The following is a 27,981-nucleotide window of genomic DNA, read 5'->3' on the forward strand; positions in this document are numbered from 1 at the left end:
AATTTTGTGTCGGTGGTTCCGGGGGGAGTTTTACCAAGTCTAAGAAAACTTGTTTAATTCGATTGGAGACATTTCAACAGAAAGTCTGCGGTACAAACCTCACAGACGACAGACAAATCAACTTGTGTGACTAAATGGATTTGTTGTTAACCAAGTTATTGTTTCAGGTTTTGAGTCTACGAAAGACTTCACATTTCAACAGGAAGTCTATGGTACAAACAGTGAAATTGAAAGAAAAGAAAAGTACCCAAAAATCAGACTTGGGTGAAGATACAATGCAGAATTTCACTTCAAAGTCAACATGAATCATACTAAAATAATGGTCTTAAAGTATCTGATATTAAATGTACTCAAGTATCAAAAGTAACTTTCTGGCAGTGACTGATGCTGATGTATCAAAGTGACACGTTAAAGTAAATGATCGTGCATCTGATTGATGATAAATTAGTTTGAAATGGGACGCTTTGGTTCTGATGCAGCATGCAGTCTTCTAGGTGACTACTAACTTAAAAACTATATATTATTTATTATTATTATTATCTTCAAACCATAGTGGAGTGAAACTATGAAGTAATAAATGCTCACGTAAAAAAAAGTACCTTAAAAATTGAATTTAAAGGAAAATTTCACCCAAAAATGAAAATACAGTCATTATCTACTCACCCTCATGTTGACAGAAAATCGAGTGCAGTTTCGTAGTCTACAAAATATTCCTGGAGCTTCACAGCAAAACGGTGTTGCAACGTTATCCTAAACATCTGAAGTAGAAGGTAGAAGCTAGAAGCTAAAGCGTTAGCACAAACTCCATCAAAAAAGGGGGTTCAACAGAACGGCGAGGGTGTAAACGTCTTCGGAAATTTGGGATCTCTGAGCTTTCGGAGAATTGGATTATGCTGGCCAGCTGTATGGAGTCATTTCCTGTCCCAGTCATGTTGTGTTTATGGGTTTGTTTTTTTGTTTTTTTCAGTTGTGTTTTTTTTTTACAATTTGTACTGATACTAGGCACCAATTGTTGTGCCAATTGTGACCAGTGTCAGGTGCACATTTTTTAAGTAAGACACAACTATACATGCTGATTCAAAGCGTTACTGCTGTCAGTGTCATTATATTCTACCATAAAACCACCAAGTTTGTTAAGAGGGCAGATATGCAGATTGGGGGAGAAGCAGGTTACACAACTGTGAGACTGAAACGAGACTTATCAGTCAGTTTTACTCTCAGCTGCCATTTAACATGGACACACACTTCCTGGAACACATCATGTCAAGACTCATCGCATTCTACCTAGCAACATAACTGATGTAGACGGGATTGTCAATTGGTGTGCAGGTTCTTGTTCATAAGCCAAAGTGTTGATCTGTCCGTCTGTCACAGAAAGTTACAGGGTTAGATTAAGGCAGGAGAACTACGGTGAAAATCGATATAAGTCTGGGACGAAATTTTCAGTACTCGTGAAGGTTCGTGTGTAATTCCTGCACATCAAATTTCACGTCACAAAATACGCAGAAGCTCGTGCTGGCGTATTCGTGATGAATATGATTAACATCGTACCTGCTCGACATCAGCATGTAAGCATCGTCAGTGCGAGCATGTTGGGTGAGAGGCCATGATTTCAATGCTTCGACTGCTTATCTGCTGTTAAACAACATATGACCAGCCCCTCTCCATTTTTCTTCCTCTGACCGCCGTGAAGGCATGCCGGGTTCAACGCATCCATCACTTGTATATATGAGGCGTCCTTTAGTCATGACGTGGAGCTGTGGAGTCACTGTGACTTGGACTTGAGTCGACTCGAGTCACTGTGTTGATGATTTGCAACTTGAAATTTTTCCAACAATGTTCGAACCCAGAGAAATCCACAGATTTACTCGAGGTGCCTGAGTCACGCTAGATAGGTTTTCATCAGCAGTGGTGGCTGTTCAATGGCGTATTCAGCAGCAGTAAAGCGAGTTTGACTGCTAGATCATTTCTTCTGCTGTGTTCATCCACCGCAAACGGCCAGATCACCTCACTACATTAGCCAGCAACGGCATACAAGGAGAGTGTGTGCATCTTTGTGTTTAAATTCATGTCAAACCTTACCAGAGCCTCTGGTTCTGTCTCCTCATGTCTCCTCTCTGCATGTCTCTATGAAATAAAGTACATTTTCCATTCAGCTCCAGTTTGTGGGGGAATTTTATGATTCTCCAAGGTCACTCTGTCTCCAATCTATAGGAGGTCGTGTCTTGTAAGGACTAAAGTCTGGATAATGATAGTGATGATTGCTCTATGAGCACTCTGCTCTTAGTCTCTGCAACCTAGATACTCAAAGCTACTGTGGATATGTCCACGGAACAGATGTCTGACGAACCAAGCCAAGGCTTAGCTAACTGTTAGGGTAAACCTCGTAAGGAGGCCTTCTATCTATGTTTACAGACAAAGTGTCTCTGACCTATTTTACCTCTTAGTCCTCTGGCTACAGGGGAGAGATTCTGCATCACCCCCCTTGCTATGTCATTAAACAGATAACCATGTATGGAAGCACTGCCTCCTGAAGCTGTAAGATATCATTTGGACACTTGGGGAGACTTGTTAGGATTATCATGGCCACACTCTGTGAAGACAGATGCGATGTTATGTTGCTCCTCCATGGCCATGATCTATAAACTATCTCGACGTAAGTCATCGGTGTCTCTGAGTCTTCTTCATCTCTCCTGTATGGTCAAGCAAGCCGAAATTCCACAACACAGTTGACATGGAGGTCAGCTCCGCAGATCAGGAGCGAAGATAAATCGACCAAAATCGCCCCCAAAAGTTCTCAGGAAATGGCTCCAGATCGGAGCAGAATCTGATGTGTTTACTCCTCAGGTCTGGTTTAGCCCCTGAGCAACAGGCCCTCCCCAAAAAACGTTGTTCTTTTGTTTGATAGGAAGCCCCCTTGCATCATAAATTACATATCGTATGTTTAAAGACTCAAAACCTGACTTGACATGAGACCTGATGACTTGAATGCGTCATATTTCATGTTTTCACTTTAGTTTTTTTAGGTTTTAATCAGTCTACCTTGCAGTATTGTACTGTTTAACAGTGAGGGGATATTGTTTTGATTGATTAAAAAATTGAGCTTTTATAAAAATGTAGTTTAATAACTGAAAATCAATCAATTCTAACACAAATTGAATTTATTGTCCTTTTTTTTTTTTTTAAAAGGGCAGATAAATTGGCCAATAATATTATTAATAGAGAGGTGCCAACACCTTGTCCATCCATCCATCCATCCATCCATCCATCCATCCAGTCATTTTCTTTGTTGTCCCTGTCCCCCAGCAACGCTCCTGAGGGATCTTGAGGCGTTTCCAGACAAGATGAGATATGTGATCCCTCCACAGAGTTCTGGATCTGCCCCGGGAGTTTCCTCCCAGTTGGTCATGCCCTGAAAACATCATCTTTTCTGACAAAGACCAGATCTGCAGATAAGACTGTCTCACTATCTAAGAGGGGAAACAGTGACTTGTCGAGTAGACTACTTGACTTTCTAAGGAAAAAATGACTCGCGTGATGTTTGGCCCACATCACTTGAGTCACATGTCTGGTCATAGATTATTTTTATCACAGAGATTGTTTCGTGCCATTCTAGAAGTTACCCGGCCTACTGAGACATCCTGCTCAGTAGGCCTGGTTTTGAGCATGATGCCGTTCTATTGCGGTTACTGTTTTAATTTTACCACTGCATTACAACCACAGATGGTTTAGCTCTGAATGTGTGCAGGATGTAAGAAACGGATTCTCTTTCGCACAGACCGTATTCAAGAAATATAACCTGCCGCCTCTGAGTATGACTGTTGCACAGCCGCGACGAGAGAGTACATACGTATCGATGGTTTCGTTGACATGTAAAAGCATACAGTGCTAGTTTCACTCTGAGGTCATTTCTTTAACCTTAGAATGTACTTATCTCACTCCCTTATTTAGCCTGTGGACATTTTGATCTTACGAGTAAATGATGACTGAAAAGTCTGATGAAAATATTCCAAAAAATTGTCCCTCAAAGGTCCCCTTACTGTTTCTTTTGTTGTTGTTGTTGTTGTTGTAAAAAGAGTTTTCTCATTTGTATGGGACATATACTGGGCACATGATGATCAGACTGTATGTATTTAAGCAGGGGATCATTTCTTCAATCTTAGTTCATGGATGGCTTTGGTTGAGGAGGACTGCAATGACTGTGAAGGCTCTGGAATAAGCTGCCAAGTGGACCTCGAGTTAAATTCTCATGAGCTCTACTCGCAGCTCTTTGGATGGCAAGGACAGTCCGTTGGTCTGCCCCCTTTCGACCAGACCAACATATCTCAACAAGTAAAGATGTGTTTTTCACAAAGCATTCATGTTCCCCAGAGGATGAATCCTACCGACTTCGGTGATCTTCCAACTTTTCCCATGGAGCCACCATGCACCTGACCACAGTGTTGTGCCTGAACGCGTTCAGTGAACGATCGTTCATGAACATGTTCATATTTTGGACGAACGTGAACTGAACGTACGTATTTCTGCCTGATGAACGTTATTGTGAACGCGTTCATTCTGGCGTTTGTGAAGGGTTAGTTCTCACAGTTTAACTTTTTTCAAGACAGTGCCAGATTTCCATCGAGCCTTCCAGGCGAAAACCGGTTAAAACACTCTGTAAACAGGCCTTAATAGCGGAAAAACACCCAATCTGGCTGTTGCGTATAAAAAGGACGCTGGACGAGAGGTTTGTGCAACTCGCTTTACTTTCGATCAAAACGAAACAGACAGAAACAGCTGCATACCAAACATGCAATGAGGCATTACCAAATGAACACAGATTAATTTGTCCTGAACGGACATAACACTGGCAACACCAGCCACCACAGAGTCGCACCGTCGCATGCGTCATCAATGTGCTAAGCATGGAGGCAAAAACAATTTGATGCTGCTAACTCTGTCCATTCTCTTACCCTTAAACATGTTATTTGCCACTATGTTAACACAGAAGATAATGCTCTTGAACACATGATGAACTTTGTTATCTTATGCAAAATGTTTTATTTACAAACAAAAATTTGCAAAATCACTACCTAAATTTGCTCCTTTTCTCCTGGAACTGAGCTCTTTGCTTAAATCTCTGATTTTGTTAAATAACAAAAAAGTTATACCTTACTGAGTCATTATGAAAAGTTTTTCCCTGAAGCCACTGTCTGAACTATCTATTTATTTATTATTTTATTTTTCCCTTCCTTCTTCTTTTTTTAAATTATTTATTTACTTATTTATGTATTATTTTATTTTTAATTTTTAATTTGTTCTCTATCCTGTACCACAAACCTGAAACGGCACATTGAACTAAAGCACCTGGCGAGCCTTTCAAGGTATGTGCAAGTGAATAAAAAATCAAAAGACACGGCAACAGCGAGCCAAAACAGATCCTCTACCAACCAAACTGCAGTAACTGTGTACAGTCGCAGCTCCGCTGTCTTCATCTCCCAGCTGCAGCTGGACAACCTGGTTTTGCAGAATATTGTGGGAGAGCTGCAGTTTCAGTGTTAAAACTGATTAAATAATAGCTGTCTGTGGTTCTATATGGGCTGTGGCAATCATTTTGAAAAATAATAGCTCACATCAACATATTGAAAAAAAAAAAGAACTATGAACTAGTTCATTTTTGGAACTGTGAACTTGAATTATGAACTATGAACTGAACTAGTTCATTTTAAAGTTTGTGAACTGAACTTTGAACTAGTTCATGTAGAAAGTGAACTTTCCCAACACTGCCTGACCATTAGTGGAATTTCGCTACAACCACTGACTGAAAGAAAAGTAAATAGCAGTTATTTTGACACTCTTTTAACTGTTTTGAGTCATTTTAAAACCAAAAAATTACAAACCTTTCCTTGTCCCCGCTTCTTCCTTTTGCAGCAGCTAGGCCTCTTACTGGTTTCAACAGATCACATCGCTCCTACCTCGGCATCTCTTCATTGGCTCCTTGTCCGTTTTTTAACATTTTGATCTGGGACTTGTCCCCGTAGTTGAAATGCTGACCCCATGCGGGTCTGTTAGCAGCCTTCAATCCTCGAGTGTGTTGACTTTGTAACAACCAAAAGGTGATCGCACTTAACCCTAACCTTCACCCTCGCACTGCCATCAGGGCCCACCCACACTTTGGAACAACCTACCTGAGGCGATACGGCTCGCAGGATCAGTAACGTCATTTTAAATCACTTCTCAAAACCCACTTTCAAAGACTCGCTTTTATGTTAAGTCACCCTTTTAAAACTGATGTTCACCTTTCTTTTTATTTCTTTCAGTCTATTGATCTGTTTGTAATTTCTTCCCGTCCTTTACTTTTTGGCTGTTTATTTTCTAATATGTTTGTTATTATTATTTCTTTTGCTGCTCTAATTTTTTTTATCTGGTCTCAAGTCCTCTGATGTCATGTCATCTTCTTACCTTCCTTTATTGATTTTATCTTTAACTCATCTCTTAATTTTGTTTCTTTCTGTGTTCGATCACTTTTACTCCTGTTAATTACTCATATTGACTTTGAGTTTCCTGCTTGTTTGTCTGGGCACCTTGTGAACTCTGAAAGTTTATTATTATTATTCTGTTTTGGTGAACTAAATAAGTTTGGATTGAGAACTGATAATTGGACATGTTAAGACGTCTTTCTGCACTTTGGAAACTGATGGGTTTTTCTCTGTGTGAGAATAAAGACATCTCCCATGATCCCACGCTACCTCACAACATCCAAACTACTGCTTGTCTTTTATTTCACATCTTTGCTGGTTCTTGGTCCTTTTTTGTACAAAAGCTTCTTGAGAAATTTTAGTTGTAGAAACAAGTTCGAGTCGGACACTTTTTCAGACTTCTGGCCTTTCAGGGCATGCTTTTTATTTGAGGGGAGTAAGAAAATGACTTAGAAAGAGACAGAAAACATGATGACGAAAACAACAGTTAAGAAATGTGTCAAAAGGAACAGAGGAGGAAGTTCATGACTTATTACACACATTTCAAACACATGGAGAATACTGATCACTTGGGGGGCAGAAGTGAGCTGATGAGCTGACTACTTCACACTCTGAAATAAAATGACAACCAGACAGTTCAGATAACGAGACAACCTGAAATCATAATTAAAGTTGATATAATCAGTCACAACAGCCTCCGGCTGGGTATCTCCAAGGAAACATAAAACTTGGGCAGGTAAAGTACCTGACACTTGTGACAGTTAAACTGCAACTGAAATCCAAAGTGTCAACATTCAGATCTTATGCGTTACTTTTTGTTTTGATTTGAGACTGGTCCTCGGATGATAAACTGAAGGACCTTAAATGGAAAAGAGGCATGATGGGAAGTAAAGGGTTAATCTGGCTGTTTGGGCCTGGGTTTTCATTAAGTTTCTGAACAAAAGGCAGCAGGAGGTTTGCTATTGACTATTAGTTGAATAATAAATGTTTTGATTGAATGAAAAGGTAGCTGCCAAACATTTTGATCACCTATAATTATGTCAGTCATGTTTAATCTGTTTTGAATGTCAAACATTTGCCGGTTTCAGTTTCTTTAATGTCATGATTTGCTGCTTTTTATTTTCATTTATTTCATTAAATTGAGTTTCTTTTCTGTTGGACAAAAGAAGCCATTTGAAAAGGATACTTTGGGCATTTTTGACTATAGAGAAAACATTTAATTATCAAAAAGGAAAGAAATCATTAGTTGTAGTTCTATTTGTTGCTGTCCGTTGTACTTTTTAAACCACTTGAGGACATCTGTCTGCATAAGCATTTCAAATTATTACATTCAAATTAACGAAATTTCAGTTTTGGTACTTGAAGTGTTGACCCACACACATACGTTGTGTCTAAATTAAAGACATGTCTGACATTTTCTGTGAGTCTGTTTGTCTTAGTTGTTCTTGCTCACATTACATAGTGCTCAAGACATTAGTGTGCAATCTGTTATTACAACAGAATTACAGCTTTTTAAATTTACTGAATGTTTTTACAGAATTTCTAACTTTACCTCTGTTTTAGTGAATTTAAGGATTCAGGCCATATAAACCCATCAAGACCAGATGCAGTGTTTGTGCGTTTCTCCCTTTAGAGCCTGACATGAAGTGAGCTTTTGTTGGATAATGTTGTCCCTTTCAAGACATGTGAATGAGGTAATGAACTGTTATTTGTTAATGAACATAAGAGCAAAGGCAACACTTTCTAATTAAAGTCGATGTTTTTATTTTCAAGTTTCTATCTACTCCAGAGGCTGAGAAATAAAAGATTTCAGTGAACGTTGACAATTCTGTCACCCTCGAGTTTTAGGAGGTATTTTTATTCAATGCTTTAGGTTTCAGAAAGCATTTAAATGGGCGCCTTGATTCTTAATGGGTTCAAAAAACCTCCTCAATGCCATCAAAAAAAGTGAAAAACATGCCATTTGTATATAAATATGTCATTTAACATTGCTTGTTCTACAGTTTAATCTAATGTGCACAGTATTTGATCAGAAATAAAACATCTTGGGACGGATTTTAGAGGACGATGCGGTGGTGATTTCAGTTTTGACGGACAGGATAAGCTAAATGACCAAATGTACACAGCTTTATGTAGTTGTCCATAATCCATATTTGGGCATTTTTTGACTTCAAGTGGGGACATTTGGTTTAAGACTAAACAAACCTGTCATTTGTATTGCTGAGACAAGACAAATATTATTATTATTTTTTTTTTAAAAAGACCCGAGGGGACACACATTTCTGACATTCATTCTGATGTCAGAACGTTTTTTTGACAAAGTTAAAGGGTGCAACTTAGTGCTACAAACGAATAAAGGTGTTTAAATACACTTCTACATAATATAGGCCCAAATAACAATTAGCTACATAGACAACATATTTCTGATCACAGTCATGCTTCACGCTAACTGTTCCTCAACAACTCTTCTAGATTAAATTACTTAATAATGCTACATCGGATGGAGTAGTGATCGATCATCTCTGGGGAACAAAAACAATGGGACGGGATGAAATAAAAAACCAAAGCAGACTGTTGTAAATGCAGCTTAATGCCGTCTTCCCTATTGGTTTTAGAATCCTCTGACAAAAAGGATTTATGAGGTGTTTATACTCAAGACATCAAGTGGATGGAGCCATGAATAAGAAAAGACATTTTCTGAATTAATTCTCATTACAGCACTTTCAGAAAGCATTTAAATGGGCGCCTTGGTTCTTAATGGGTTCAAAAAACCTCCTCAATGCCATCAAAAAAAAAATCAAAAACATGCCGTTTGTATATAAATATGTCATGTAACATTGCTTGTTCTACAGTTTAATCTAATGTGCACAGTATTTGATCAGAAATAAAACATCTTGAGACGGATTTTAGAGGACGATGTGGTGGTGATTTCAGTTTTGACAGACAGGATAAGCTAAATGACCAAATGTACACAGCTTTATATAGTTGTCCATAATCCATATTTGGGCATTTTTAGACTTCAAGTGGGGACATTTGGTTTAAGACTAAACAAACCTGTCACTTGTATTGCTGAGACAAGACAAAGACTTCAGGGGACACACATTTCTGACATTCATTCTGATGTCAGAACGTCTTTTTGACAAAGTTAAAGGGTGCAGCTTAGTGCTACAAACGAATAAAGGTGTTTAAATACATTTCTACATAATATAGGCCCAAATAACGATTAGCTACATAAACAACATATTTCTGATCACAGTCATGCTTCACGCTAACTGTTCCTCAACAACTCTTCTAGATTAAATTACTCAATAATGCTACATTGGATGGAGTAGTGATCGATCATCTCTGGGGCACAAAAACAATGGGACGGAATGAAATTAAAAACCAAGGCAGACTGTTGTAAATGCAGCTTATTGCCGTCTTCCCTATTGGTTTTAGAATCCTCTGACAAAAAGGATTTATGAGGTGTTTATACTCAAGACATCAAGTGGATGGAGCCATGAATAAGAAAAGACATTTTCTGAATTAATTCTCATTACAGCACTTTGCCTCTGATGAGCAGAACATGACAGCGATCAGCTTTGCAGCACATTTACATACATTTACACCTCAGGTCCAGGAGTCCTGCGTCTGACCTCTTCAGACATTACAGATAAAAACAGAAAAAAAACATATCTTGTGGATAATGTTTGGACGGCTGTCTTGTGCATTTAGGTGTCAGCTCCTCACTCAAACATCTTTCTGTGATAATATTTCGTATCACTCCGGTCAACAGCACCAACAGTCTGTGGTGATTTCTGTCCTCTGCTGGTGCAACGGCGCTCTCTTGTGTCTAAACCCTGAGTCACATCAAGTCCCGCCTCCTGTCCAGCACTGCTATGAGTCACAACACCGTGAGCTCGAACAAAACCACTTACTGTGACCACACTGTAAATATATATGGAGTGCAAATATATATACATATATATATATATATATATATATATATATATATTTTCACACCACTGAGGAAAAAGATCAAACTTTCCTCTTCCCGCTCCCTCCCACTTCAAGTGTTTCCCAACCTGACTCATGGTTTTCCGTTGACACTGCTGGCAGACGACGAGTTCTTGCCGCGGCTCAGCCAGGACGACAGGAGGCCGCGGGGCCTCGTTGGCCTGGCAGGGGCCTGCGACAGGCGGAGCATGCGCGGTGAGCGCCACACCTTAATGGTAGAGTCATCGCTGGCAGACAGCAGCAGCTCCTGGTCAGCAGGGCTGAACGCCACAGAGTTCACCACGTCATCGTGCGCCAGACGTGCCAGGCAGATGTTGTAGTGACGGTCCCAGATGTAGCCGTGTTTGTCCTCAGCTCCACTACAGGTAGGACAGCGAAAGAGTTATGACATTTTTATTGATTCATTTTCCCACCTTCCAGTTAACCAATTGATGAATCTACTCTGGATGTAACCTGCTTTGAATTTACCAAATTGAAATGATCTGATTTCTTTATATGAGATGAACAGTGTGCAACACATCACTTTCTATATTCAAATATTACAAGGATAGGTTCACATTATTTCAAGTCTTTCTCACAATGCTCACATGTCCAAATGTACATGCAAAGAGCTACTGGTCAACTGTGATCATTCCTCCTGTCCATACTTACCCTGAAGATCATTTCTAATGGGACTTTAATGTAAGTGATGGAGGACAAAATGCACCCTCATCATTCTGTTGTTAAAAGCTCCCAATGAACCTGTGCTCCCTCGTCCGCTGATCTCTATTTTCGGCGTCCCTGAAGACTTTTTCCCTCCCGAGGGGAGCAGTGTTTTTGTTTTTGCCTCTCCTGTAGCCTGCAGGCACATCTTATTTCACTGGCTGCATCAAAAGCCTCCATTGCCAAGTTCTTGGCTTGAAGACAATATTCTTTAAATACTTTGAGACAGCATTAGGGGTTGCTCCAAAAATTAAAACCTTTGTTAATTCTACCCCTTCTTTGAAAGACTAGCATGATTTATTTAGTCAATTGAGAGAGCAAACAAAATCTTCTCTATATGCTTGACTTGATGTGTGCTGCCCTATATACACAACACTGATGGTTTTGTTGAGTTTGATTTTGTTTGTTCGTATTTGGTTTTTGCTCTGTTAGTTTGAGACTTTACAGAGAGATTTGAAAAACATTCACTTCTTCTTTAGTGAAGAGCAAAAAAGAATGAAAGCTGAACAGTGTGACTGAAAAGTTGCACATAAGAGTGTAGATATGATTCAGATCAAAACATCAGCACCTGGCATCAGAATGAAGTGCAAGATGAATAATCAAAAAAAAAAGACTTCTTTCTTTATTCTTCAAAACTTTGCCTTATTTGTACACAACTTATCCTGAATGTTTCCCTTTAAAACTATTATGTTAGCAGTCTTAGATTCAAACGAAATGTAATCCTTCAGTACTAATGACTGTTTCCTAGATGGTTGTCATCGCAGACAAAAAAAGTTACAGATCCCCTAAATTCCTACTTAATCATTTAACCCAATTATGCTGTGATGTCAGTTATTTTCCAACAGCTTCAAGCTAATTCTTTTGTTTTTAATTGTGATTAACAGCTTTGATTTGATTCACCAAGGTTATCAAACACCATCAATATCATCCACAGGTACACATACATTTGTGGTGGATGAGTAAACTAGTGAATCTCTTATTGCAGGTGGAAACTCAACTCATCACAGAAATGACTTCTGTTATGTATCAGCCAGTGAAAAAAGTTTGTACAGAGCAGAGTTGCATTATTCCTCACTTTGTTTGATAGGAACATTGCATTTCCATCTTCTCCTTATGGTTTTGCTCCAAAATGAAACTTTAAAGTTGATATAACAAAGGTATCTCCTACACCTTGTAAGTGTGGGTGCTTTCACTGATACATTCGGTAACAAAGAGTTAATAAAGTTCTGAGTTGCAAGATACGAGCTACAGGTTTGCATCATTCAAAAACTACATGACCACAAATTTTCTGCCACTGCAGTATCGCTTCCCAATTCTTACATCGCAACTTCTTGAAGAAAACGCAGGCAAATTAATGGTGTTGGTTGCGAAAGCTGCACATGTTCTTTGGACGGAGAAATGGTTTCCATTCACCCACCTGGCAACAAAGTCCCTGCTGACATCCAGGAAGATAAAGAAGCACTCGTCGTTAGGCGTGAAGGCTCGGTGAGCGCGCAGGCTCCGTCTCTCTTCCCTTAAACTCTTCAGGTCGATAACATGCAGGTCTATTTCCTCGGCGATGGGAGGAGGAGACATGGGGTCGGAGATAACACATCCAGCTGGCCAAGCCCGACTATTCACATACAGGTACCTGATCAATGAAAGGGAAGGAGTCAATTTAAAGTTGTCACTGAATACATACTCTTAAAGGGTGATACACTTGTTGAATTGGCACACAGATGTTGTTTTGTTGTGTCCAAATTTGAAGACATTCCCTCCAGGTGTAATTATTAATGCGTTGTTACAAGAATGGACGGACAAACCAAAACCATAATGCTTCAAGCCATGGCTGTCACCGGCTAGGTGGCATAAAAATGAGCATCTTTTACTAAAGTCAACAACAATGGTTAACTGTTGCGTCAACGATGTTATCAAATAATGCTATTAACAGTTTCAAATGGCTCTTATAATTGGACAATTATGACAGAAAAATGGTTAACCTTATAAATTACTTTAACACACAAGTCGACTAAGTTTAAAGGTCCTAGGAGCAGTATGTATGAAGCCAGGCAGCTTATTTTCTACACAGTTACTTACCTGTGGTCTGGAGAAAGGCCCATACCAATGATGTGTCCATGGATATCAATGACATGGTCAAGGGAATCAAAAAACTCATCTGAACTCCGCTCTTCCCCCAATACGGGACCACTAGTGGTCATCTGGTCTGGCTTGATCCGTTTAATACCTGGAAAAGGACAAAGAGTACCACATGAGAGGTCTGACAGCTTTGTGTATACATTTTCTAATCTTCCTGGGATACTTCAGCATGCTTTAGAAGTTTTCTTACCTATCTGATGAGGGGAGTATGTAAGGCTTCCCGTGGTGAAGAGTAAGTACGTTTTGTCTTCTCCCTCACCGGGCTCAGTAGGCTCAATTAAACTGGAGTCAGGGGCCTTCGTGTGGGCTCTGCCCATCACCTTAGCCACGTGGGTCTCAATCGCCAGCTCCCTGGGGCCGACCTTTTTACGACTCTAACAGGACAAAAGGAGGCAAAATGAAGATCAATTTTATTTTTTTAAATGTATACAAATGTTTTGAGTTTCACACCTCTCTGACCTCTAAAACATGCTCCAGGCCTGAGATGGTGGGCTGAGGAAGGCGGCCAGTGGAGAGACAAGGACACCGTGCTTCCCTCTGCTGCTCCTCTTCCTCCTCTTCTTCCTCACTGCCGGAGGTTCCCAGGTCAAAGAGAAGAGGCTGGTGGTTCTGCTGCTGCTGCCCTTTCTGCCTCCGAGCCTGAGACTGCGCCTCGTAGTCCAGCAGCAAGTCCGGGGTGTCGTGCCGCCGGCAGTGGGCCACCATCACTGTGCGGATGGTGCTGGCGTTGATGTTCTGGATCTTGAAAAGGCGCTTGACCACGTTGACATTCTCTGATTCAACATCCTGTCAGAGAAAAAGTAAAGGACGAAGGACTCAACGAAGAAAATATATTTGAAAGACGTTCCATATGTTGACAAAATGCAAGCTATAAAGATTCTTCCCATGGGTCCTTCATCTACATTTAGAAAAGAAACAGCTTGGCTGCCAGGCTCTCATCTCACCTGGAAGGCTTTGTTGAGCCACAGCACAGAGCAAGACGTCATGTTGCCGATCCAGTGCAGGTTCCCGGAGATCAGGTGCGTTTCATTCAGCCAGCAGCCAAACACATCGTACGGCTTGTTCCTCACACGCGACAACAGCGTGTAATTTTCTGTAGTGTGAGAAGACACATAAATGATTAATGAAGAAATAAGACACACACACACACACACACACACACACCCACATTGGGCATTTTGATGAGATAATCTCACACCACAGATTAAATGTTTATACACAACAGAACATGCAGCCTCCGAAATGATTCAAAACAGGTTAAACAAAAGTGGAAGTTTGTAATTATTAAGGAGGATTTACTGAATTTAAACTGAACATTATGAGTGTGATGGCTGAGACTGTTTCTTTGAGCATATAGACAATTTTATTTATTTCTTCAGTGAAGGTGACATAAAATAGTGATTTTGAGGGAAGACTCACACAAGAAAATACCTACCTAAACTGATGACAGCGATTTCCCCAGACGAGGAGTGGTGTGGGCCCAAGTAGACACCAGACACGAGCAGCAGGGTGTCATCAGCATTGAACTGGGAGAACTGGGTGTAGCCCCAGTTAAACTGCCGCATGCTGGAGCTGTGCACCAGCGAGATATTACCATCGTGCCGCTCCGTGTCCCATAGCTGTACACAAGAAGGCAGAAGACAGGTTTTAGAATGAAGTGTTTCCATTTGTCTCATCATGTTTTACTGGCATTATCAATGAAGGTGAAAACAGATTTGCCTTATTTTTGCCAAATTATTGTTTGAGTTTCAACTCTTTCACCTGCTCTGTGTGTCTTATTTTTATAATGGAGTGTTAATAATTGTAGGGACAAATATGTAGCATAACCGATGCACAGAACAGAATTTATAGCCTTAGTGATTTTGTGATGGACCTTTAAAATACATAAAACTCAACGACAAATACACAAGAGACAATACAATACACAAACTCAACAATAAGACCTCACAGTGAAGACTAAAGCCAGCGCCAACATTTAAAAACAATTATGATTGTACGATTGAATTTATAAATGTGCTGATCAATTCTTTAATCATGCATGGCGGCACATGTTGGTTCACCTTCTGAAGCTTGCTTTGGTGCTGAGCTACACTTCAGAGCTGGTCAACAAGTAAACCAAAGGAAGGAAATGCCTCAATAATCTTTTGATCCTGACCTTAACAGTGCAGTCTTTGGAGCAGGACGAGAACCGATGACCCCTGTGAGAGAAAGCCAAGTGGAGGACTTGGTCACTGTGCTCTCTCAGCGTCTGAACCTCCACACAGGGGATACAGTCAAAGAGACGTCTGAACTCCCTGTACCACGACACAGCCGCTGCACACAGGCGAAACAGGAGTTATTTTAAAGCCGCAAAGATGTTACCTTTGTATTAATTGTGTGTTGTGTTAAAAATTGTAACAGGATGCTCAAATGTCTTCTGTTAAACATGTGATTTTAATCAATTACCTGGGTGTCGGGGTACAGATCGTGGTATGCGGTAGTAGCTGTAGAACAGCGCCCTCCAAAGGAACTCATCTCTGGAGACAGCCAGCCACTGCCTGCAGGTCAGCCCGGCTCTCAGCACGGCGTCATGGGGCAGACGCAGGAAGATCTCTAACACCAGACTATCTGGCAGAGCTGGGACACACTCCATCCTAACATCCTGTGTACCACACATACATGCATCATACACCCACGTACAGTTTCCCGTGTTTGTTTCCCTTAAGTATCTTTACGGTTAGTAAAATCCTCTCACTCCATTTGGTCCTGTTTCAGCTTGCTAAGAGACTTTATGTTTTCATGGCTGCAGCATTCAAACAAATGGAACATTTTCCATATCTGTATTTTATACACATTCCACCAAAAACATTACCTGATAGTTTTGATATCTTTCAAATCTTTGGGGATCTCCACTAATATATAAAAATAACTTCCTATGGATTGCAACAAAACTTGGCCTAACAGCATGGCTTTTATAGAAACACATCAGTAACTCATCTGCTGATGTGCAGCCATTTAGTTCAAGATTTCACCACTGCATGAAAGACACTACTGTATATATGATTATTGTCATTATCAAAGAATCTGTTATTTGTTTTTTCATTATAAAAGGTATTGAATCTATCAGTACACAAGACATAGAAAGCAGAAAATCCCCTTAAGTGCAAAGCTGGAGCAGATGTTTGCATTTCGCAAAACTACTTCAGCGCTTAATTGACAATTAAAATAGTTGAGTTAATAATCTGCCAGTTGACTCATCAATTAATTGATTCAGCTCTGTCCCCAGAACAGTGTTTGAAGCTAGACAGGCAGCAGGGTCCGCCACATATAAACAAAATGAAATGGTAAGAAGCTAACGGTATGAGGTTTTTCTTTAAGCTCAGTTTGTTTAGTCAGTTATGAAAAAACAAGGAGGTGGACACAGACTGCAAGTTATTTAATATTCTTGATGCAACTTAAGAAGGCATTCAACTTGATTTTGCAAAATATAGCTTGAAATAAATTAAATACAGCTACAATTGATGAATGTTTTTTTTTATTAACATTTTTAACTATTTTATTTAACCCAGATGTTAAATTGGCACTGGACTACTGAACAACTTCTTAGAGTAGAAAAACCTGCCACGCCATCAAGGCTTACATGCCCTTGTTTTGTAATGTTTATACTGAGGCTGTAAGTGTATTGACATGAAACTTGAGTTTTAAATGGAGCAAATGCCTCTGTCGAGTATTTTAAGCAACAGATGATGATCTTTAAATGCCAAATTTAAGGAGGGACAGAACATACCGGGGCTGCAGCGAGAGATTGTTTTCATTATTTGTTTCATCCACTATTCAATAAGTCCATTTAGCTTTTTACAAACTGTCAAAAAGTGCTGGTCACAGTTTGTCAAACAACAGCAGAGGATCCTCACATTTGAGCAGCAGGAGTGTTTGGCATTTGTGTTGCCTGAAACAGTAAATTAAATATCGAAATAGTCGGTAGAGAAAGAATACACAGTCTGGCTGGGAATTTACACGATCTTTTAAAAGAATGTACGATGAAATCAATCACATATTTTGATCTGTGTGCAGCCATTTATATCCTGAAGCTTCACGTTTACTCGGACTAATTTGAGCCTGACAGCTGAGAGCTGTTACACCAAAGACCAGGCAGCACTGACTGAGCTGTTTTCGGCTGATACAGGTCCACTGCTGTCAGAGTGGCTCATTAAAGCTATCGTCATTATGTCTGTAATGTCGCTGTGTTTACAAGCACATGCATGTCTAACATTGAATGGCCTTTTCTCCTCAGAGCTGTCAAAGACAAAGGAGTTACGAAATAGGCATTAATGATATATGTAAAAGCCACAGGCGCTACTGGATCAGAGCCATGTTAGCGTGGCATGTCCTCAGCTACAAGCCAACACAATCTTCAACCATACAGGAGTTTAACTTTATCGAAATCAATCAGCTCCTTTATCTAAATCTTCGGTAAACGTATGCAGTCTTGGCAGAACCAGCCCGTCGTGTGAAGATGACCTAACATGGACATTTGTGCCGCTGTGCGCAAAACTCACATCAAGTTACTGTGTTTCCACTGAAAGCAGACCGTCTAGCCCTCATACGGACATACGAAATATTAACTGGAAAAATATCTGATGACTAGCGGATGTTTGGTTGTCAAATTTAGTTAAGAGCTGAGTTTACAGATACCTTAGCTAAATATGTCTATCAGGCTAACGTTAAGCTAGCTAACTTGTTAACAATCCAGCTAGCCGTTAGCTGACATTTGTTTTCAACTTTTGATTACATCTGACGACATATATTTCTGACCAAAGCGGTTGCTTTTAGGCGCAAATTGTTATCTTGCATGTGCTCATCGGCTTCACTCGGTACAAAAATGCTGACATAAACTGGGACCCACCTGCTGAATCAAAGTATGTTGGAGAGAAAATCCAGCGGCTAGCTAGCATTAACAGCTAGCCACCGAAAAATGACAACAAGCAGCGGTGAATCAACCAGACTCGACTAACAGACAACAGCATCATCGCTCCGGCGAGGCCGACTCAATCGATCAAGTACATCCAGGTTGTGTTAAACAGGTTCCTTTTATTTAAATAATTAATAAATGAACTGTAGGTAATAGAAACAAATCATTTTTCTTCGTTTGTTTTACTTTATCTTATTATTAATTCATTCTCATATTTTCAATGAATGATGAGTGGAGGTTATTCTATCTTTATTTTATTTTTATTTTATTTTTTTATGTCCAAAAACAACATTGACACAGTTGTATCATATTTAATTGTAGGAACTAAACAAGCCCTAAAAATGAGATTCAAATTCAATTATGAGATAAATTATGGGCTAAAGAATCATGAAATACAATCATTTATGTTAAAATGTTGACTTTTGATCTCATAATAGTGACTTTTAATCTCATTACTAACCAAAGACGTATTTCTGTTCTCGTCTTTTTTTCTTCTTTAACCTGTGAAAATAGCTTCGATAGGTGTGAAATGGATTGACGGTGGGTTGTTTTTTCCATGGAACACACAACAGTCACATGTGGTGTCTCTCAGGTGGGTGACTCCCAGTGAGCATCTCTCAGTGGAGTCCTAGAGGCTCTGTCACAGAGAAGCGCTGTGTCACTGGCTTGTAGTCGGTACATCGGTACGCCGACCACATGACAGCAGGTGAGCTGGACTTTGAGGTGAACTCTGGGAAAAAACACCAAAGTGGAAATATGCTGTGACTACTATTCTCTGGTAAGTATTTAAACTTTATGAGACACATTTATAGCAAGTTTTGTTTTTGTTTTTTTTAAACAGGGAACTTTGTAGCAAACAAGATGTATGACTAGATGTTCATCACATGTTTTACCCACATAGAAAGCTTTATTCTTTTCACTGTGTTGAGGTACTCATTTTAATAAAGTAGACAGACATAAAAGTTAACGGTACAGTAGGAATGTGTGTAGAATAGATCGTGATAAAACCTGATAGGGGTTGGATCAGGTTACCTGCCACATTACCTCAGGCTGATACTACAAACAGATAAAAAAAGAAGTCCTGTCTGTCTTACACTGTCTTCCTTCAGCACTGTCTCGTGGTGCAGAGTGCATAGCTTCCTGCTTTGGCTGCTCAAAGGAGAACAAGACAGCAGCAGGATGCCAGCTCCCGTGCAAAGGTGAGGCTCGGTGCCATTGTGAAATAATCATGCATGTGTAGTTCTGAGGGTTAAACTCTCTTGTTTCTTTCTCTCTGCAGGGCTGAATGTGTGGTCAGTCTCTTGTGATGGAACAAAAAACAGTCCAAAACCATTCTAAGTGGACCGAAGAGATGTTCACATTTCCCCATTTCTTTATGTATCCCTGAAGTTTATTCCCCAGCATCTGTTGTAGCTCTGTTCTTGTTTTAATGATGACTAGTCCGAAAACTCCTTGTCGGAGTTGGATCATGTCTGACAGCCGACAAGTGCAGCAGCACTTACACAATCTACTGTCTGTGGGAAATGATCAGCAATTTGGAATTAAATGAATATTAAGATCATGTCAGTGTCTGTGTCGTTGCACTATTTGTCCAGGAGAGGCTCACTTTTCTCTCACGGGACTCTCTTTTCCTGAGTGTGGGGCGTCATCATGTGGAAGAAAAAGCAACTGCAGGAGAGAGTTAACGTTCAAATGAAGAAAACAGAAAGCTGGTTTATTAATTGCTAAGATTAAACAATATTGAGTGAAAAGATATTCCAAAATGAGAGCACACTTTATAGATGGTCAGTCCTCCTCAAAAATAGTGCTTAAAGTGAAAATACATTCTCTCTTCTTTGACGTGCATATTGTTTTTTTTACCTGGTTTAACTATCTGATTATTCTTTTTTTAACCACCAATAACTACTTTTATGGGCATTAAACTGTTTTGGATATAAGAACAGAATATAAGCAACACTTCATTTTACAGGCCTGAACATTTCACTGTAAGTACGTGGTAATTACCAAGTAACATTTTGAATTTTTGTTTAAATTACCCCTAAATTATCACAAGATTCACCTCAAGATTTGTTGAGAATGACCCCAACCTAATCTAATAATGATACTCTGCTACTTTGGACCATTTACATTCTTACCAGTGTCCATGATTTCAGCAGTCAGTCCAACTTTTGATCATTTTCTCTTTAGTTAGCCACCATTAATTGCTTATTATCGACAATTACAACTTTATGATTAAGAATTAAGTGTCTTGATGAATGTAACAGAGACAGAAAGCCTGTAGCTGGAATTTAAACATCAAAGTCAGGCAAGTTAGACAGAAACTAGAATCCAGCCAGCTTAACTTCCACCGCATGTTTCCTGGAAATGTACCAAAGAAATGAGCAGTTATTCATTCAATGCTTATTGGAAAGTGGCAAAATAGTATTTGTAAATAATGTTGGGGATACCTGGTAAATTTGAGGTGATTTCAAATAAAATGTCCGCATATACCTGCACACGTAACAGCACTGATTCTTTGAATCTTCCAAGGGATAAAACACATTTAAAAAAAAAAAAAAAAAAAAAAAAAGCACCTGAAGAAAAACATTAAATCAGATTATTATCATTAGATTTGCATTCTGAGATATCAAGTCATTATTTTGAGAAAGTTTCTTGTTATTTTTGGATACTAATCATTGTTTTTAGGTTAGAAAGTCATTATTTTCAGAAAGCTTTTGACATTATTACAAGAAACTCAGACTCAGAATCAGAAATACTCTGTTATTAAAAGAAGCTAATCGGTTTGAGTTACTAAGTCATTAATTTTGGATACTAGTAATTCTTTTGAAACGTTAAATCCTTATTTTGAGACGCTGAATAATTATTTTAAGACACTAAATCATAATTTTCAGACACTAAGTCATTATTTAGAGAAAGTTTATCTCTATTTTTGGATACTAAATTATTGTTTTTGAATGAATAGTTCATTATTTTCAAAAAGGTTTGGTTATTTTGAAAAACGTACTCATTATTAGAATCTGAAATACTATATTAACGTCCCAGGGGGAAATCACATAACTATATCATTATTTTGAGATGCTACGTTATTATTCTAAGACGCTAAGTCATTATTTTGAGTTACTTACTCATTATCAGAATCAGAAATACTTTACTATTACCAAAGCGGGAAATTAGATAATTATTTTGAGATAGTGAGTCATCATATCGGGATACTAAATCATTATTGTGAGAATGTTTCTCATTATACTGGCCTACATGATCTATTCAAGGCCTATCACAATTGTCAGAAATGGGTTTCTATATAAAACAATGAATTACAACAGAAACAGACTGTACAAGCTGTTTAAAGTGTGTCAGCTTTTAACAGGCATGTCAACAATGATTACCATCACATTCAATATCATATCATATTTATTTAGAATAGAAGAAAGCACAAATGTATTTACATTCACATGTACAGTAGCATACAATACAATTTTACAGTTACACAACAGTATAGTATACAGTCTGTGCAAGGTTAAAGTGACAGTTTCAGTTTACAGTGTGGGAGGATGAAACAATGTACACTGGTGGCCACGTCCCTTATCTCTGCTTCCTGTATACAAATCTCTGAGTTCCACCTGAGCTGGTGAGGATGTGATGCAGAATAAAGGTGGTCTGGTCTGTAGTGATATATATCTGACACAGAGAGGCTATAAAAACTAATTATGTGTAAAATCTGGAGATGATTTTTCCAAAATACAATCGTTAAAACATCTTTCTGCTGGACTTCTGCTCACGTGACAACCGATACGAATAAGGCAACACATTGAAATGTCTGTGAGATGCTTCACTTTGTGTCTGCCTCCTTTTTACACAGCTGAAATCTAAAGTGCAACGTTGTTCCGCGGACTTGTCCCCTCCGTCTGTCCGTCATCATAGCACCATGGTAGGGATGTGGTGCACCATGGGCATCTGGTGTGCATGCTGGTGGGGCATGGCCGTTATCTGTGGGGGGGGAGGGGACACCTGAGAGTGCACGTCGGCGGCGTGCGCCACCGGTTTGTGCCGCGCGCTCTTCTGGTGCGCCCTGAGGCCCGCGAGCTGCGAGTACGCGCTCTGGCACACGTGACACTTGTAGGGCCGCTCGCCGGTGTGCAGCCGCACGTGGTTCCGGAGCGTGGACGACTGGCTGAAGCGGCGGTTGCAGAAGCGGCAGACGAAGGGCTTGTCCAGCGTGTGGATGCGCATGTGGGAGCGCAGGTTGCTGCGGGAGTTGAAGCCGCGGTGGCAGATGACGCAGCGCATGCGACCCGCTGTGATGGAGGCGGAGGGCGGGGAGCAGGCGGAAGGGCCGTCGCAGGGGTGAGAGTCATCTGGGAGAGGAGACAAAGAGGGGGGGAGAAGAGTTTAAAGCCTGCACAAATGAAGTTCGTCTTTAAAAAAAAAAAAAAAGTGGGGGGGGCACTGTGTAATTTTGGAGAAGAAATTAAGACTTAAATCCACAAGTGAATAAACGAGCTGTTCTCAGGGGGAAATAAAGTCCCAGAACACTGTTTGAAGCTAGAGAGGTGGTAGGGTCCGCCACATACAAACAAAGTGAAACACTGTGAAACTGTGTTGTCTTTCAAAGGGGCAATCTGTAAGTTTTGGAGAAGAAATTCAAACTCAAAATTCTATGTTTACAAAATTAAGGAGAAAATAATGTGTTTCCATAACTGAATAAACAAGCTGTTCTCATAAGAAAATCATGTTTGAAGCTAGATAGGTGGCAGGGTCCGCCAAATATAAACAGTATGAGTTTTATTTTAGGTCTGTGTTTAAATTGTATTTCATAGCATTCATATTGTCGGTGTAGCTAAAATATAAAATTGCACTTTGTAGTTTTGAGGAAGAATTTTAAATCAGAAGAGAGGAAGATCTTTTTTAATGTCTATACAAACTAAATAAACAAACTATTTTTGTTTCCATGATGGAATAAACAAACTGACCTGAAAGGACGACACAATTTCATACAGTTTCACTTTGTTTATATGTGGCGGACCCTGCCACCTCTCCAGCTTCAAACATGATTTTCCTCTGAGAACAGCTGGTTTATTCAGTTAGAGATAGCTTGTATTATCACCTCATTAATATTTGTTAACATTCAAATTCTGGGTCTGAATTTCTACATAGTGCCCCTTTAATCTAAAGCTCCAATCACAATTTTAAAAAAAGCTGTAAAAACAGATTTAATGAGCCTCAGTTCACACTATTAAAACAGGCTGATACTGATGTTGTAAAAAATGACTCACCACTCCTGCTTTTCTTCTGCTGTTCCTCGTCTGTTCCGGGAACTCCAGGGATTCCAAGGAATGTGTTGTGAGTGTTTCCGTACCAGACGAGCAGCTCCTGGTCTGGTGGGATCGTCTGAGTGAGCGAAGAGAAAAAAAGGGAGAGGCAAAGGTCATCAAGCTGATCAATATGTTGATTTCGGTTCCTGTAGCCTGACTATCAACTTATAGAGATATCAGTTCTCAATTTGTTTCAGCAGGTGGCGCTGTTCCAAAGAACATGAAGCCTGCACTGCTGGTGCTCCTCAATAAAGGCCCGGGATGATTTGTGAAGGCATTTTACTTCTTGATTATTCTTATTTTTGTTTATTTTTTGTATTTTGTTTGTAGTTTTGGCACCAGATCAAGCACTTGTTGGATGATGGACAGGTTCAGGATAGTTTTTATCAGGAAAAGGTTTTATTTGAGAAAGAAAGTGGTGAGTCCTTTCCTGGATAATGGACCTCTTAATTTCCTGAGTACAACCCAACTGAACTGGTGCACCGCTGGCCTTTTATTGTGAGTTAATTTCTCTGAATAAACTGTGTCTATTCCTCTGAGTGACTCCTCACCTCGACCGCCTTGTAGAAGATGCTGCTGCCGATCTGCACCACTTCCAGGTTCTGCTCCTGCTCGTTCCGGGCGCACTTGATGTAAGTCATCCAGCTGCGCTGATCCTCCTGGCTGGCGTCGATGAAGTAACGCACCGTGCCGTCTTCATTGAACACCTGGAAAAAGCGCGAAAACAAAACAAAAAAAACTTCAGTACTGCGACAAGAAAAGTTTTAAAATCTCTGACTCTTAAGGATCTGATTGAATGAAAACTCACCTCCCACATGAGGTTGTTGTTCTTGAGCAGGTCCACATGCTCAGGGGACAGGACCCTCCCGGTGAAGGGCCCCATCTCGGTTCCAGCTTTGATCCAAGTCTTGGAGAAGATGCCCAGACCTTCTCCAGGGATGGAGCTCTGGGCGATGATCACCTCGGTGGGCAGCACCAGGCTGGACAGCTTCTGCACCTCTGCGCGAATAAAAGAAGAAATGAGCATTAAACTTTGAAAGTATGATAAATTTAAAAAATGAATTGAAAATGAATTAAACACAAGGCCTGTGTAGATAGAAGCAGAGACAAAAAGATGTCTGGAAATGTGATCCGCATGAAGCAGAAATGTCGTGGACAGGATTGCTGGAAAAGTCCTGAAAGCAGCAAATGGACTGGATCTTATTTTAGTCACGAAATATTAAGCTACACCTGATCCTCCGTTTAATTCGATTATCTGGATGAATTGAAAGTTTTTGTTGCGCAGAGAAAAACCCCCTCGGAAAGCATTTTCATCCGCATCAAAAAGAGAAGAGAGAAAAAAAGAAATGGTGCGCTTCTTTAATGTCAAAATCAAAGATTTTTTTTTTCTTTTTTAATTCGAGGCTGTGAAAAAAAAGGCCGGCCGAATGGGGGTTAAATGGTCCTCTATTGCTCGGGGTCCAGCGATTTGTCATGCTTCAGATGTGATATTCATTAAAGTTTACTGGAAAAGAAACGGCTAATTCCAAATTCATTATCCTTTTAAGAACTTTGTAGCAATAAATTTGCGCTGAATGCGACGAGGACTTGTTTAAAGGACTCAGGAATTTCGGCAACAAAAAAATGGAAAGGCGATTAGATGGTTGACATGCAATGAATAGCATTAGATTTAGCCTTCACGGTGCATTATGCGAGGAACAGCAAATCTTTTAAGGGGAGAGAAAGAGAAAAGCTCCGGAGCCCCATAGCTGCCAAGAGAGGAAAAGAGACTGTCCGGAGATTGATGAATGCGGGATAAAAACCCGGGACATCTCAAAGAAAGGGAACCTTTCTCTCCCCGAGGTTTAAGTGGAAACTTTCCCAGGTCAAGCACAAAGTTAACCAAATGAATTTAATGCCCTGCGTCTTTCAATCAGCGGCAGTTACACGCCTAACAAGCCTCCAAACGCGAGGTCCCACACAGCCCTGGAAAGGGTTAACGCGTTAAATGGCTCGAAATAAAAAAGCTGCAGAGTGAATGAAAAATAGCAACATAAGGGAAGAAAGTTATTTGTTTGTTGTTGTTTTTTTTTGTTTTTGTTTTTTGCGCACGTTTGGTGTTATTGCGTGGGGAAGAATGCGCAAATGTGGCTGAGATTTCTTTTTGGTTTTCAGTGATAAAACACTTGTAGGAGCTTAAAGAAGCGCATTCTTGATGTGAACATCAAAACTTTAATCCATTTTTTTTTCTCCTGTTTTTTTTGGTTTCCATTTGGCCACTATTACGCACAGAAATCACTAGAATGAGGTGGACGAAGGCGCACAGCAGCAGTCGCGATTAATTCAGATAAAACAAGTCATGTCAGTAAAAAAAAAAGAAAAGAAAAGAAAAGAACAACAGCGTGTCAGCCTACCTCCGGCGAAGGACTGCGCCAGCACCTCGGCGGTGAAGGCGGTCTTGGGGCTGCCGCTCTGCCGCTCCTCCGCCAGGTGTTCTCCCAGAACGTTCCTCCACCTGCCGTACAGGAAACTGTGCAGGATGTCCGAGGTGATCACGTCCGACAGCGAGCGGCTCGGACACTTAAATCCAGACTTGAGAGCCAACGTGTCGGCGGGTAGCACGGAGCCCATGTTGGCAACACACACACAAACACGAAAAAAAAAAAAAAGAAAAGGGAAAAAAAACCTCGAGATGCGCGTAAGAAGAAGAAGAAGACACCAAGAGAAGAGCTGCTCCTCGCTCCGTCCTTCTCTGTGCGTAAAGCTGCCCTGCCCGGCTGTGAGGGTCTCTTTATATAAGTGGCTGCTGTGACCCCTGTCTAATTACTTATTAATGACACACCCCTCACCGCGTGGACCTGCCTGCTGCACCGCAACCAGCCAGCGCAACCATTAAACACACACACACACACACACAGAGAGAGAGAGAGAGAGAGAGAGAGAGAGAGAGAGAGAGAGAGAGAGACAGAGAGTGTGGCCAAAACTTTATTCGAGCAATTATCATGACATTACATTTTCATGCCAAGCTGCACACGCATGGTGGTTTTCTAGAAAAGATTTTTGTTTTTCTGTCTTATTTCTTTTTTATGTTTGAAGGTGAAAAGTTCTGCAAAAAAAAAAAAAAGAAAAGAAAGTTTAACGCGCGTAAAAATGCGCAAAACAATGAACACGCTGCGCTCTTAATGAAAAACAAATCAACAAGCTGCCAATAAAATTTCTTTTATACATTTGAATTTAAAAAAGGCACTCCCTGTGAGGTAAACCGATGAGTGTTCTGTCCAATCTAAGTGGGTCACGAGTCTGGGAGTCGCTCGTGGATTTTTTTCTCATGCATTTCGTATTCATGCGCTGGTAATATTAATTTTCGTGTGTGTGTGTGTGTGCTTACATATATATATATATATATATATATATATATATATATATATATATATATATATATATATATATATATATATATATATATATAAGCGCGGGAATAACAAGAATGGAAACAAGCTCGACGTGGCTTTTGTTCGCGTGCAACAAAAAAGAAGAAGAAGAAGAAAATAAAAAGAAAAAGAAATGCAAAGCTGCTTTGACGTGGTTCACTTTTTCAAGCCCTTGTTGAGGTAAGCGGTTTAATATTCATGGATGTTCGGAGCCCCCTCTCGGTATTGTGACGACGTTTAGATGAGTATATACGAGCCCCCCCTCCCTCCTTTTCTTCTATGCTTTTTCCTCTCTTGCCTATTTTTCGGGCTTGATGGACTGGGGGCTAAATGGGCAGTTTTTCCGTCTTTTTTCTTTTTTTTTTTTCCAGCAGAGAGGACATCTTTATTCCATCCCCGGCTCACAGGTTTCCTATTCAGCTCCCCTCCAAGTAATGTCAGGGCCCTGAAAAGTGCTGCAAATCAATCTTTCATGGTGTTTTGAGGGCAATTTGACATCCATGCACTCCTCTTTTCACTCCAACAACTACAAGGGGATTGTCCGGGGAGAAAAAAAAACTAAAAAAAAAAAAAAAAAAAAAAAAATGGGCAAGTTGCGCTCTCCCTCTCTCTTTTTCTCTCTTTCTCTCTCTGTGTCTCTCTGTGGACGAATATGGCAATGTAATGGGAAAAGAAGATATGGCAACTAAATACAATAGCGGGAGTTTTTCTGTTTTCTTTTTTTCTTTTTTTTCTTCTTTTTTTCACGAGCTGCGCAAGATAGTGAAAAGGCAAGGTGAGTGACAGGGCACGAAAAAAGATTACTGTGAAACAGCTGCTTTTTATGAGCGGGCCCCTCCTACGTTTGTCTCCTTTTCTCAGATGAAATTTCTGCGCGCTTTCAATAGGGGATTCTTTCTCATCTAGATTGATTTACATTTATAGCATTCATCGCACAAATCCGAGGTAAATGGCGGGGACAGGGGGGTGGGGCCCTGCTTCTTTATTAAAGAGGAATTAAATGAATTGAATTGGGG

General features: G+C 40.1%; 2 protein-coding genes and 1 long non-coding RNA gene across 3 annotated transcripts; 1 reads left to right on the top strand and 2 right to left on the bottom strand.

The window, feature by feature from the left end:
• Positions 1-6,847: 6,847 nt before the first annotated feature.
• fbxw5 (F-box and WD repeat domain containing 5) lies at positions 6,848-18,308 on the bottom strand. The gene is made up of 10 exons (XM_030436773.1): positions 18,178-18,308; positions 15,738-15,933; positions 15,448-15,605; positions 14,728-14,911; positions 14,237-14,385; positions 13,752-14,078; positions 13,483-13,666; positions 13,233-13,380; positions 12,574-12,786; positions 6,848-10,813 (listed from the first exon to the last, which is right to left on the bottom strand). Exons 2-10 carry the CDS (start codon positions 15,922-15,924, stop codon positions 10,528-10,530), a joined length of 1,836 nt encoding a protein of 611 aa, XP_030292633.1. The 5' UTR covers positions 15,925-15,933; positions 18,178-18,308; the 3' UTR covers positions 6,848-10,527.
• LOC115593284 (uncharacterized) lies at positions 18,230-19,804 on the top strand. The gene is made up of 4 exons (XR_003986283.1): positions 18,230-18,341; positions 18,757-19,021; positions 19,353-19,442; positions 19,523-19,804. It is a non-coding gene; the product is annotated as an uncharacterized LOC115593284 (long non-coding RNA).
• A 1,832-nt stretch (positions 19,805-21,636) lies between these two features.
• Positions 21,637-26,310, bottom strand: prdm12a (PR domain containing 12a). Its single transcript, XM_030435064.1, has 5 exons — positions 25,949-26,310; positions 24,364-24,554; positions 24,107-24,262; positions 23,517-23,631; positions 21,637-22,598 (listed from the first exon to the last, which is right to left on the bottom strand). Exons 1-5 carry the CDS (start codon positions 26,163-26,165, stop codon positions 22,159-22,161), a joined length of 1,119 nt encoding a protein of 372 aa, XP_030290924.1. The 5' UTR covers positions 26,166-26,310; the 3' UTR covers positions 21,637-22,158.
• Positions 26,311-27,981: the final 1,671 nt, after the last annotated feature.

The sequence above is a fragment of the Sparus aurata genome, chromosome 12 (genome assembly GCF_900880675.1).
Source record: "Sparus aurata chromosome 12, fSpaAur1.1, whole genome shotgun sequence".
In the NCBI taxonomy this organism is placed as follows: Eukaryota; Metazoa; Chordata; class Actinopteri; order Spariformes; family Sparidae; genus Sparus; species Sparus aurata.

Excerpts from the sequence above, each read along its gene's own strand:
- fbxw5 (XM_030436773.1), bottom strand. The coding sequence starts at position 15,924 with ATGGAGTGTGTCCCAGCTCTGCCAGATAGTCTGGTGTTAGAGATCTTC. Across the intron at positions 14,079-14,236 it reads GGCTCAACAAAGCCTTCCAG|GATGTTGAATCAGAGAATGT; the intron begins GTGAGATGAGAG and ends TTTCTCTGACAG. Across the intron at positions 13,381-13,482 it reads ATACTCCCCTCATCAGATAG|GTATTAAACGGATCAAGCCA; the intron begins GTAAGAAAACTT and ends GTCCTTTTCCAG.
- prdm12a (XM_030435064.1), bottom strand. The coding sequence starts at position 26,165 with ATGGGCTCCGTGCTACCCGCCGACACGTTGGCTCTCAAGTCTGGATTT. Across the intron at positions 24,555-25,948 it reads GGCGCAGTCCTTCGCCGGAG|AGGTGCAGAAGCTGTCCAGC; the intron begins GTAGGCTGACAC and ends TTATTCGCGCAG. Across the intron at positions 23,632-24,106 it reads TCTTCTACAAGGCGGTCGAG|ACGATCCCACCAGACCAGGA; the intron begins GTGAGGAGTCAC and ends TCGCTCACTCAG.